General features: G+C 48.0%; 1 protein-coding gene across 5 annotated transcripts in view; it reads right to left on the bottom strand.

Moving 5' to 3' along the window:
* Nucleotides 1–1548: 1548 nt before the first annotated feature.
* The window catches only part of NUP188 (nucleoporin 188), a 188524-nt gene continuing 176593 nt past the window's right edge, over nt 1549–13479 (bottom strand). For all 5 annotated transcript variants that reach the window (XM_030207867.1, XM_030207866.1, XM_030207863.1 and 2 more), the window contains one exon: nt 1549–2226. In XM_030207867.1, coding sequence (XP_030063727.1) covers nt 2068–2226 — 159 coding nt within the window. In that variant the 3' untranslated portion in view covers nt 1549–2067. The remainder of the gene's footprint in view (nt 2227–13479) is intronic.

The raw sequence follows: 13479 nt of genomic DNA on the forward strand, positions 1-13479 counted from the left end.
TCCTTGTGACTCTGGGCAAGTCACTTAACCCTCCATTGCCCCTGGTACAAAATAAGTACCTGCATAAAAGTAAACAGCTTTGAATGGCGTTGCAAAAACCTCAAAGGTGGTACATCAAGTCTCCTTTCCCTGCTTTGCCAAATATCACAAGAGTGTCTTAAGTCTTGCAGATAGGATTGGTTACCTTCAAGTATGAGCAACTCTTACTACTCTTCTAAAAGCTAGGAGCTGAACAGACCACTCAGGTGAAATAGGAAACCACTTGCATAAAAAAAAAAAAAAATCTGTCCCATGTGTAGTCAGTATGGAGATCCTGAAAACCTGACTACGGATGTGCCCAAGGCCTGGTTGAGAAGCAGTGGTGCTATCGGTGCAAGTGAAGCTCAGCTGCTGGCAGAATGGTATTTACCTATCCATAGTAACTGGTCTGGCAAGATAAGGAAATAGAGTTGATAGTGGTTTCACAGCTAGTTGTATATTCTGAAGTTATCACCAGAGATGTTGATATTTTAGGTAACTTTTTGCATGTAGTGCTTCCCTGACAGTTAAGAACCCTCATTAGTTCGTGATCTCATGTTGCTTTCACTTGGGACAAGCTCTTCTCTGTAACTGCTGCAGGCTCCAACCACTTATTCCTAGCATGTAGGAGCATATTTGAAAAAAAATGTTTAGGACAGATTTACCCTTGACTCTAAACAAAACAAATTACTAGAATAATTTTATTTGGAAAAAGTAGGAGGAGCTTGGCTAGCAAGTGACACTTAATCCCTTTTGTCTACAAACAGCATTTATGTAACATGTCATTCAAATACTTTTCAAAATCACAATTAGCAAAGGGACAAGTCTCTAGAACTCCATTAACCCTCTCAACACCACAATAGGCCTTCTCATCCAATTGCAGTTTGGTAAGGAGCAAGTGTGACTGCTGCAGTCATTACTTAGTGGTTTCCATAGTCAATGTGAGCAGTTCTTGCAGTTATAATGCTCCCCAGGGCCTGCAGCTCACTTTTGGAACTACCCCTTAAGTTATTCAGCTCTTATACATTAAAACAAATGTCCTGAACTCAAGGACAAGAAATAATAAACTTGATTCCTAGACTATTCAGGAACAAACCTGCAGGGGAGCCCTTACATTCTCAGACCACACAGTTTGGAAACAATATGATTCTAGTTCATGTGGAAACAGTTCTGGCCTGCCTCTACCACCTTTACCAATGCTGGCTCATTGATGAGGACTCTTTTCATTGCCAGTTCAGGAAGGAGCAAAATCAAATCCCACTTGAAATCTGGTTCTTTGATAAAAGTACCACAATGAAGTATTCCAGTATGGCATACCCTGCCTTCAGAAGGCGCAGTGATTTAATGCATTATAACTGTATGCTAAACCCACTAGATTCCTGTGAAAGTTTAATTACCCTTTTCACTTTCAAGTGTACTGGCTATTTGTACTGCCTTCACAGAAAAATGTAATAAATGTTTGCTACCATCACACAATGCTGCTGTCTGTTTTTGAACATTTCCCTTATGTGTACTGAATCCCACACCATCTATAAACCAAATGTTTTTAATATCAGTATAAATAGAACATGGTTACAAAAATGGAACAAATAAAGTCTATTCCAACCCTCTTATTGTTCCATGGCACTCTACAGAATTCAAATTCATTCACAAAGAGAAGCAAAATTAAATGGGGGGGTACTATAGAGAGCACAGACATCTAAGAACAGTAAATGACCTATCCTAGAATCAAGATAATGCCCAGAAGAAAATATTTTGAGACTTCAAGTTTGTAAACCTTGCTTGCTTCCCTCCTAGATTCTATCTGAGGTATTAATAAAATAATTTCAACAAGCAATAGTGACTGTGCTTCCCAAATCACAGCAGTCATATGTTCACTCAGTCACCTTAGTAAAATGGGAATAAATTCCCTCATTACTGTCAGAGGGAGGAGAAGAAAACCCATGGGGCTACCCCTCAGTGTTTCTGCAATCTGCCACAGGAGGAACATGGAAGCTTTCAGCGCAGAACAAATTGAGGAAAAGAATCACAGCACAAAGCCTCTTGGTCTTATCTCTGTACATGTCGAACAAATGCTTGTATGAGCTGGATCAGAGGCTCCTGCCCCTCAGCTCCCACTCTGGAGAGGGAAGAGGGCAGAATTCCTCCAGCAGGGGAGGAGGGGCCTCCACGGCGAAAATAACGAGACAGGCTGGAGAGCAGGGTACTCTGAAATGGAAAGCAGGCAGAAAGGAATGATTAGAATGTTGATAATAGTGTATGCCATATGTACATGATATTGAGCATTAACTGAGTTCTGAATGCTCAAGAGAAGGATTCCCAATTACTTTGCCTCCACATTATATTCAAGTAGGATTTGTTCTGTGGACTATTACTTTTCCCAACCATATTTTGCTTAATTACTCAGATGATGGACTGTATCTAGATTGGTAGCTGGGAAAGGAGGTAATGTCCTGTTGTAGAACGGTAACTGATTAAAGTACAGCAAACAGAATGTGTAACGGAATAATTTTTTGAATGGAAAGATGGTTGAATAAAAGAATGCCCCTAGGATCTATATACTGGGACCTGTTTTAACTTATTTATTAATAATCTGGAAACGAATGCAACAAGTGATAATTTTCAGATTAGATGTTTGTTACATAGTACGTAAGTTGTAGATTAATAATATTTAGAATCTGAAACACTTTTTTTTGAAAACCACTTTGTGCCAGAAGGGTTGGTATATCAAATACTATACATAAATGAATGACATCAAAAATATTAAATAAAGTGTGAATTGCAAGGAGCTGCAAGAGGACTTTGCCAGACTGGAAGAACAGGGATCTAAAATAGCAGATAATATATGGACAAACGCAAAGTGATGCACATATGGAAAATTATGGACCCCCCTCCCCCACTGGCCACATGAGCAACAATGCCGGGGTTTCTTGGTATGCATGGTGGATTGCTCCAGATGCACTGCTCTGGTGTGCTGGTCCACTAGCAGCACTACACTTCCACCTTCCTCAACTCCAGACCAGACTGTACAGTACCCAGCAGGAGCCCCAAACACTGTCCCTCTGGTCTTTTTTTTTTCCCGTCTACCACCAGTTGTTCCACAGTTGGCTCTAGAGTCTGTGGAGATAAAACTAACGCACAACACTATACCTCTCACTGGGCCCTGGCCAAGGGAGGAACCATGAGAGGGAGGGAGGAAGGGAGGGTTTGCATACAGGGAGGGACCCAGCCACCAAGCTGTAACATCCCAAGGAACTTCTGGGGACCCGCACTGACCAGACTACTCGAGAGGTTGTGGCTTATGTCCGTCAACGAGCGGATTGGGGGGGGTCTTGTATGCTTCATCCAGTAAGGGCATCAAGTAGCCTTAAATGCTCAGAATTTCAAAGGACAAAGCAAAGGACCATCACTTCCATTTCATTTGAGTTGTTGCACTAATACTCATTAAAACACACTGCTGGTAAAAAAAAGACAAAAAACCTTTGACAAGTTAAACTTAAGAAAAATCTGAACCTGAAGGTTTGACTGTTGATTAAAAGAGTGAACAAAGGCAATACTGAAATATACTAAAGTGGTTTAATAACGGATGGGACTAAAGGAAAGAAAATTAGCAGGTAAGACCTAATTTCTCTCTCCTTAGCATCCTCTATCTCCAATCTGCAACTGCAAATCAAAATTATTACTCACAACTCTGCCCACAAGGCTGAAACACCTCTTCTATAAAGTTTTTAAACCTTAGGAGGTCTCTTCCTTTTGAAATTAAATATACATGTTGATGAAAAATTATCTTAGCTACCTGGTAATATTAGTTTTAGAAAAACCAAGTTACCCAGTCTTGCAAATTGGTTGGTCACTTCAACGTACATAGAGATTTGATCTACCTGAAATGAGGACACCACCTTTGCAAGAAAGGACAGAATTGTTTAATTAAAATTCCTGTTTCTGCAAACCAGAGAAAGGGATTTGTGCATGTTAAAATTTGTATTTTAAAATTCTCTTAGAAGAAGAGAGAGAAATCAAAATAACTGCATAAGGATGAGATTCAAGGAGGTCAAAGAACAGAAGTCACACCACCTTAAGCAGCAGAATCAAACTCCACTCAGGAGTGCAATGGATGCTCAAAAGAACATTTCAGGCAGTCTCGAAGCATGACAAAGTTGCAACTTGAACTTCAACGTCCCCAAAGTTATTTCTACTTGGATTCCACCCTGAAGAAGAGAGTTTCAACAGGAGAATTGCCTCCTCTGCATGCCCTTTGTCAAGAATCAACAAACTCTCAAGTACAGTAAAGACAGAAAGCAATTCCAAAACTAAAAATGCATGACTAAGACATGCTCCTCGAAAATGACATGTGCCAGAAGAAAACAACTTGCAAACAGATTTTCTCAGAAGGCATGTTCTGGATCCGGAAGAATGAAGTCCAAGTCTCAGCGCTTTTGCCCTCATTGTGGACAAATGGGGGTTACTGATCATGGATCCGATGACCACCTTTCACAATGCCAAAATCCCCTGCTTTATCAGCCGGCGTTTGGATTGTCAAGCAGAAGGTGTCGTGTTGGTGCAGATAGGAGTAGCCTAGTAGTTAGTGCAGCGGACTCTGATCTTGGGGAACTGGGTTCCATTGTCATTGCAGCTCCTTGTGACTCTGGGCAAGTCACTTAACCCTCCATTGTCCCAGGTACAAATAAGTACCTGTATATAATATGTAAACCACTTTGAATGTAGTTGGAAAAACCACCAGGCGGTATGTAAGTCTCATTCCCTTTCTACGTGTTTCCACCGTGGTCTCTCAGAGGCAGGGTCATTCAGAGGATAGAGGGCCACAAAGGTCTAGTGGTTTTGGTGGCTCAGGATTGGCTGAAGCAACCATGGTTTGGTAATCTAGTGAGGCTGTTGGTGGATGGGCCTCTTCATCTTCCATTGTCAGAGGACCTATTGACGCAATATTGTGAGGAGGGTAGATAGCGAATGCTACATACCTGTAGAAGGTATTCTCCGAGGACAGCAGGCTGATTGTTCTCACTGATGGGTGACGTCCACGGCAGCCCCTCCAATCGGAAACTTCTCTAGCAAAGTCCTTTGCTAGTCCTCGCGCGCCCGCGTGCACCGCGCATGCGCGGCCGTCTTCCCGCCCGAAACCGGCTCGAGCCGGCCAGTCCAGTATGTAGCAAGACAATACACTTCAAGGGAAGACACAACTCCAAAGGGGAGGCGGGCGGGTTTGTGAGAACAATCAGCCTGCTGTCCTCGGAGAATACCTTCTACAGGTATGTAGCATTCGCTTTCTCCGAGGACAAGCAGGCTGCTTGTTCTCACTGATGGGGTATCCCTAGCCCCCAGGCTCACTCAAAACAACAACCATGGTCAATTGGGCCTCGCAACGGCGAGGACATAACTGAGATTGACCTAAAAAATTTACCAACTAACTGAGAGTGCAGCCTGGAACAGAACAAACAGGGCCCTCGGGGGGTGGAGTTGGATCCTAAAGCCCAAACAGGTTCTGAAGAACTGACTGCCCGAACCGACTGTTGCGTCGGGTATCCTGCTGCAGGCAGTAATGAGATGTGAATGTGTGGACAGATGACCACGTCGCAGCTTTGCAAATTTCTTCAATGGAGGCTGACTTCAAGTGGGCTACCGACGCAGCCATGGCTCTAACATTATGAGCCGTGACATGACCCTCAAGAGCCAGCCCCGCCTGGGCGTAAGTGAAGGAAATGCAATCTGCTAGCCAATTGGATATGGTGCGTTTCCCTACAGCCACTCCCCTCCTATTGGGATCAAAAGAAACAAACAATTGGGCGGACTGTCTGTGGGGCTGTGTCCGCTCCAGGTAGAAGGCCAATGCTCTCTTGCAGTCCAATGTGTGCAGCTGACGTTCAGCAGGGCAGGAATGAGGACGGGGAAAGAATGTTGGCAAGACAATTGACTGGTTCAGATGGAACTCCGACACGACCTTTGGCAAGAACTTAGGGTGAGTGCGGAGGACTACTCTGTTATGATGAAATTTGGTGTAAGGGGCCTGGGCTACCAGGGCCTGAAGCTCACTGACTCTACGAGCTGAAGTAACTGCCACCAAGAAAATGACCTTCCAGGTCAAGTACTTCAGATGGCAGGAATTCAGTGGCTCAAAAGAAGGTTTCATCAGCTGGGTGAGAACGACATTGAGATCCCATGACACTGTAGGAGGCTTGACAGGGGGCTTTGACAAAAGCAAACCTCTCATGAAGCGAACAACTAAAGGCTGTCCTGAGATCGGCTTACCTTCCACATGGTAATGGTATGCACTGATTGCGCTAAGGTGAACTCTTACAGAGTTGGTCTTAAGACCAGACTCAGACAAGTGCAGAAGGTATTCAAGCAGGGTCTGTGTAGGACAAGAGCGAGGAGCTAGGGCCTTGCTGTCACACCAGACGGCAAACCTCCTCCACAGAAAGAAGTAACTCCTCTTAGTGGAATCTTTCCTAGAAGCAAGCAAGACGCGGGAGACACCCTCCGACAGACCCAAAGAGGCAAAGTCTACGCTCTCAACATCCAGGCCGTGAGAGCCAGGGACCGGAGGCTGGGATGCAGAAGAGCCCCTTCGTCCTGCGTGATGAGGGTCGGAAAACACTCCAATCTCCACGGTTCTTCGGAGGATAACTCCAGAAGAAGAGGGAACCAGATCTGACGAGGCCAAAAAGGAGCAATCAGAATCATGGTGCCTCGGTCTTGCTTGAGTTTCAACAAAGTCTTCCCCACCAGAGGAATGGGAGGATAAGCATACAGCAGGCCCTCCCCCCAATCCAGGAGGAAGGCATCCGATGCCAGTCTGCCGTGGGCCTGAAGCCTGGAACAGAACTGAGGGACTTTGTGGTTCACTCGAGATGCGAAGAGATCCACCAAGGGGGTGCCCCACGCTTGGAAGATCTGGCGCACCACTCTGGAGTTGAGCGACCACTCGTGAGGTTGCATAATCCGGCTCGTCTGTCGGCCAGACTGTTGTTTACCGCCTGCCAGATATGTGGGCTTGGAGCACCATGCCGAGACGGCGAGCCCAGAGCCACATGCTGACGGCTTCCTGACACAGGGGCGAGATCCGGTGCCCCACTGCTTGTTGACATAGTACATGGCAACCTGGTTGTCTGTCTGAATTTGATAATTTGATGGGACAGCCGATCTCTGAAAGCCTTCAGAGCGTTCCAGATCGCTCGCAACTCCAGGAGATTGATCTGTAGGACCGCGTTCCTGGAGGGACCAGCTTCCTTGGGTGTGAAGCCCATCGACATGAGCTCCCCATCCCAGGAGAGACGCATCCGTTGTCAGCACTTTTTGTGGCTGAGGAATTTGGAAAGGACGTCCCAGAGTCAAATTGGACCAGATTGTCCACCAATACAGGGATTCGAGAAAACTCGTGGACAGGTGGATCACGTCTTCTAGACCCCCAGCAGCCTGATACCACTGGGAGGCTAGGGTCCATTGAGCAGATCTCATGTGACGGACGGGCCATGGGAGTCACATGAACTGTGGAGGCCATGTGGCCCAGCAATCTCAACATCTGCCGAGCTGTGATCTGCTGGGACGCTCGCACCCGCGAGACGAGGGACAACAAGTTGTTGGCCCTCGTCTCTGGGAGATAGGCGCGAGCCGTCCGAGAATCCAGCAGAGCTCCTATGAATTCGAGTTTCTGTACTGGGAGAAGATGGGACTTTGGATAATTTATCACAAACCCTAGTAGCTCCAGGAGGCGAATAGTCATCTGCATGGACTGCAGGGCTCCTGCCTCGGATGTGTTCTTCACCAGCCAATCGTCGAGATATGGGAACACGTGCACCCCCAGCCTGCGAAGTGCCGCTGCTACCACAGCTAGGCACTTTGTGAACACCCTGGGCGCAGAGGTGAGCCCAAAGGGTAGCACACAGTACTGGAAGTGGCGTGTGCCCAACTGAAATCGCAGATACTGTCTGTGAGCTGGCAGTATCGGGATGTGTGTGTAGGCATCCTTCAAGTCCAGAGAGCATAGCCAATCGTTTTGCTGAATCATGGGGAGAAGGGTGCCCAGGGAAAGCATCCTGAACTTTTCTTTTACGAGATATTTGTTCAGGGCCCTTAGGTCTAGGATGGGACGCATCCCCCCTGTTTTCTTTTCCACAAGGAAGTACCTGGAATAGAATCCCAGCCCTTCTTGCCCGGATGGCACGGGCTCGACCGCATTGGCGCTGAGAAGGGCGGAGAGTTCCTCTGCAAGTACCTGCCTGTGCTGGAAGCTGTAAGACTGAGCTCCCGGTGGACAATTTGGAGGTTTTGAGGCCAAATTGAGGGTGTATCCTTGCCGGACTATTTGGAGAACCCACTGGTCGGAGGTTATTAGAGGCCACCTTTGGTGAAAAGCTTTCAACCTCCCCCCGACTGGTAGGTCGCCCGGCACTGACACTTGGATGTCGGCTATGCTCTGCTGGAGCCAGTCAAAAGCTCGCCCCTTGCTTTTGCTGGGGAGCCGAGGGGCCTGGCTGAGGCGCACGCTGCTGACGAGAGCGAGCGCGCTGGGGCTTAGCCTGGGCCGCAGGCTGTCGAGGAGGAGGATTGTACCTACGCTTACCAGAAGAGTAGGGAACAGTCTTCCTTCCCCCGAAAAATCTTCTACCTGTAGAGGTAGATGCTGAAGGCTGCCGGCGGGAGAACTTGTCGAATGCGGTGTCCCGCTGGTGGAGAGACTCTACCACCTGTTCGACTTTCTCTCCAAAAATGTTGTCCGCACGGCAAGGCGAGTCCGCAATCCGCTGCTGGAGTCTATTCTCCAGGTCGGCGGCACGCAGCCATGAGAGCCTGCGCATCACCACACCTTGAGCAGCGGCCCTGGACGCAACATCAAAGGTGTCATACACCCCTCTGGCCAGGAATTTTCTGCACGCCTTCAGCTGCCTGACCACCTCCTGAAAAGGCTTGGCTTGCTCAGGGGGAAGAGCATCAACCAAGCCCGCCAACTGCCGCACATTGTTCCGCATGTGTATGCTCGTGTAGAGCTGGTAAGACTGGATTTTGGCCACAAGCATAGAGGAATGGTAGGCCTTCCTCCCAAAGGAGTCTAAGGTTCTAGAGTTCTTGCCCGGGGGCGCCGAAGCATGCTCCCTAGAACTCTTAGCCTTCTTTAGGGCCAGATCCACAACTCCAGAATCATGAGGCAACTGGGTGCGCATCAGATCTGGGTCCCCATGGATCCGGTACTGGGACTCGATCTTCTTGGGGATGTGGGGATTAGTTAGAGGTTTTGTCCAGTTCGCAAGCAATGTCTTTTTTAGGACATGGTGCAAGGGAACAGTGGACGCTTCCTTAGGTGGAGAAGGATAGTCCAGGAGCTCAAACATTTCAGCCCTGGGCTCGTCCTCCACAACCACCGGGAAGGGGATGGCCGTAGACATCTCCCGGACAAAGGAAGCGAAAGACAGACTCTCAGGAGGAGAAAGCTGTCTTTCAGGAGAGGGAATGGGATCAGAAGGAAGACCCTCGGACTCCTCGTCAGAGAAATATCTGGGGTCTTCTTCTTCCTCCCACGAGGCCTCACCCTCGGTGTCAGACACAAGTTCACGAACCTGTGTCTGCAACCTCGCCCGGCTCGACTCAGTGGAGCCACGTCCACGATGGGGGCGTCGAGAGGTAGACTCCCTGGCCCGCATCGGCGAAGCTCCCTCCGCCGACATAGTCGGGGAGCCCTCCTGGGAGGTGGCCGCAGTCGGTACCGCGTCGGGGACCTCACCCCGGGCGATGGGCCAGCCGGCGCCACGCTCGACGGTACCGGAGGCGCAAGCACCGCCGGTACCGGAGGGGTAGGGCGCAGCAGCTCTCCCAGAATCTCTGGGAGAACGGCCCGGAGGCTCTCGTTCAGAGCGGCTGCAGAGAAAGGCAAAGAGGTCGATGCAGGCGTCGACGTCAGAACCTGTTCCGGGCGAGGAGGCTGTTCCGGGCTGTCCAGAGTGGAGCGCATCGACACCTCGAACAGAGGGTGAGCGGTCCTCTCGGTGCCGATGCCTGCTGGGTGCCGACTCCCTCGGCGACCCAGAGCTCTCGGTGCCGACGCGGGGAGGCGACCGGTGTCGATGCTTCTTCGATTTCTTCCGAAGCATGTCACCGGAGCTCCCCGGCACCAGACGAGGACGTAGAATCCAGCCGTCGCTTCCTCGGGGCCGAGGCCGAAGGAGGTCGGTCCTCGGGGGGCTGTACCGCAGGAGCCCTCAGGGTAGGAGGAGACCCACCCGAAGGCTCACCGCCACCAGCAGGGGAATGGACAGCCCTCACCTGCACTCCTGACGATGCACCACCGTCCGACGACATCAGCAGACGAGGTCCCGGTACCACCGACGTCGATGCAGCTATCCGATGTCTCGGCGCCGATGCAGAGGCCCGATGCCTCGATGCACTCGATGCAGGGGCGGCCGAGGAAGATGGTCTGGACGCTGACGACGTCGATGCACTCGAAGATCCCGGTGCCGATGCCGACGAAGAGCCCGAGAACAACACGTTCCACTGGGCTAGTCTCGCTACCTGAGTCCGCCTTTGAAGCAGGGAACACAGACTGCAGTTCTGAGGGCGGTGCTCGGCCCCCAGACACTGAAGACACGACGAGTGTCGATCAGTGAGCGAGATAACCCGGGCGCACTGGGTGCACTTCTTGAAGCCGCTGGAAGGCTTCGATGTCATGGGCGGAAAAATCGCGCCGGCGAAATCAAAGTCCGAAATGACGGAAAAAGAGCACCAAAAAAATTTGTAAGGGAGAAAATCTCGACCGAGGCCGAAAAGAGGCCTACCCCGACGACGAAAGAAAACTTATCGGGGCAAAAAGCTGGAAGTACGGGGAGGATTAACACGAAACCCGGGGGGGGGGGGGGGGGGTTTCCGGAGCACTTCCCGACACTTGAAAGACTTTTCCGAAGAAAAAACATGTCAAAATAAATTTGGACGCGCGAGGTCGACTTTCCGGGGCTCGACACGGCGAAAACACGACCGTACCGAGTGCGGACAAAAGAAGACTGGCCGGCTCGAGCCGGTTTCGGGCGGGAAGACGGCCGCGCATGCGCGGTGCGCGCGGGCGCGCGAGGACTAGCAAAGGACTTTGCTAGAGAAGTTTCCGATTGGAGGGGCTGCCGTGGACGTCACCCATCAGTGAGAACAAGCAGCCTGCTTGTCCTCGGAGAATGAAATTTATCTTAAAGATATTTAAATGAAAAAAGATTCTCCATTGTAACCATCACTCAAACTTAATATGTTCCTAGCTATTCATTCTTTTCAAATAAATGGGAATGTATGAATTTCAATATGAGTGGCCCCAAACTTATAGCATCGGATGAGTTTTAATCTAAGTTTTACATAAGGAATCTAAATAAAAGATTAGAGGCTGACTGAATTTCGGTTTCAGTTACAGCATCAAAACTGGACTAAAATCCTTTTTTCTGCCTAGTTTTGGTTTCAGCTGAAAGGCTATTTTAATTTTCAGCCCTGTTTTTGGTTTCAGCCAAAAATGACCATGTGTTTTCAATGGAAGCCAAAAATGTGTGCTTTGTTTGTCTCCCACCCTTTAAATCCCTTCCCCCCCCTTACAACCACTGGTGGTCTAGGGGTATAGTTGGGGCAGGAAAAATCCCCATTTACCATACTCCTGCCCATTCCAGCTCTACTCTCAAAATGGCTGCCAAGACTGGGGCATCACTACTGCCCTGACTATATCACTAGACCACAAGGGATTGTAAGGTAGTCTGGGGAGGGCACTCTCTGTATTTTTTTTTTATATATACTGAGATTGCAACAATTGTTTATATAGTAAATAGAGTGCTCTGAATAAACAATCTTGATACAAATTTTAGCAGGAATTTAAGTCTGTAAATTTGGGATAAGCTCCTTAGGAATTAACCTCTCTGTGGAGTTACGATGTTAGCTGTCACTATGAGTGTGGTGCAGTCAGCCACTGTAAAAGCATTATGGCTTTTAGTTTCATTTTTCATTAGCTGCAGTCCATGTGTGTGCAGGCTATTTTGCTTGGAGTTAAAAATAGGGTATTTCATTATTTAAATTATTCTGGCTTGGATACTGGGGATTTAGCAGAAGGATGCAGACTGCAAACACAATCTACAGTAGCCCTCATATTCACACAACTAAACTTAATTTGCATTTTCGGTTTCGGTCAAAGCCAGGTGATGAGTTTCAGCTGCAGTTTTGGTTTCGGCCAAAAGCTTTTAGGCAGTTTCGGTTTGCCTTTATATGACTGCTTGTAGAGTTGCACATGTATCTTCTCCTCCTGATATTAATAATATTCTTAGTTCTACTGTACATTGGGCAAGGTTGTCTCTAGAATATATAATTTGTTAAATGTGTCTAAGGACTTGCGCATTACTGCTTTAAAGAACCTATGGTCTCCGGAGACAAATGCTACATTATCAGATAAGCAATGGCCATGGTTTTGGATAAAATCAAATAGACCTCTGCTTCTGTTTTTCAATTTTTATTCTTTCTTTCACATAAAGTCTTATGGACACCAATCGAACAACATAAGGCAAACTCCAATTTGCCCAATAGATGTTGGTCTTACAATTAAGATATCCATAGTTGAAGGAGGAAGTGATGTCATCGAGCCGAATGGCTGCTTAAGCCCGCGGCTCCTCACTGACCTGGGAGAATCCATATTCATCGGCTGTTTTGAATTGTAGTTATCAGCTTTTATTGCTGATTATTGTAATATTACTCATCAGCAGAGCTGGGATGAGTAAAAAGACGCCCAAAAGATTTGCAGTACTTTGCATATCAGGGGAGCAGCTAGATATAGCATGAGGCAGAAAACAAGGCAGCCACTAGCTCTCAAATACCAATGGAAATACTGCCCGATCCTCTTTCAAAGAGCAGAGATATGTCATGTCCCCACATATGAAGATTAAGGGGTTCATGGATTTGATATACTGCCTTTCTCAGGATACAGCCAGAGCAATTTACTTATATTATTATGCAGATACTGTTTCTGACCCTAGTGGGACAACAACCTAAGTTTTGGACCTGTGGCAATGGAGAGTTGTGACTTTCCCCAGGGTCACAAGGAACTGCATTAAGAACTGACTGAAGGAGATAAAGCTGACATTGTGGCATCTAGAGTGGATTTGGCATCCCTGGGATCGGACCTTAGATCTGATATTGCTGAGTTAGGGAACTGAATAAAAGTGGAACAATGTGTTGAAGATCAAGCAGAGCAAATCACTTCACGTGAGAAAAAATTTTGTGAACAGTCACAACAACAACAGGAGCTCTTTGAAAAAATTGAGGACCTGGAGGACAGGAATAGAAGGAATAATTTACGGATTTGGGACGCACCAGACAGTCCAGAATAACAAGACTGTAAGTCTATTGTGCAGACTCTCTTTCTTTTTTGCTGGCACCAGTGCAAATGGAACTAGCCCCACAGGATATAAAAATAGAAAGGGTCCATACAGCCCAGAGCCCTGCACG

The sequence above is a fragment of the Microcaecilia unicolor genome, chromosome 6, assembly GCF_901765095.1.
Source record: "Microcaecilia unicolor chromosome 6, aMicUni1.1, whole genome shotgun sequence".
Taxonomy (NCBI): domain Eukaryota; kingdom Metazoa; phylum Chordata; class Amphibia; order Gymnophiona; family Siphonopidae; genus Microcaecilia; species Microcaecilia unicolor.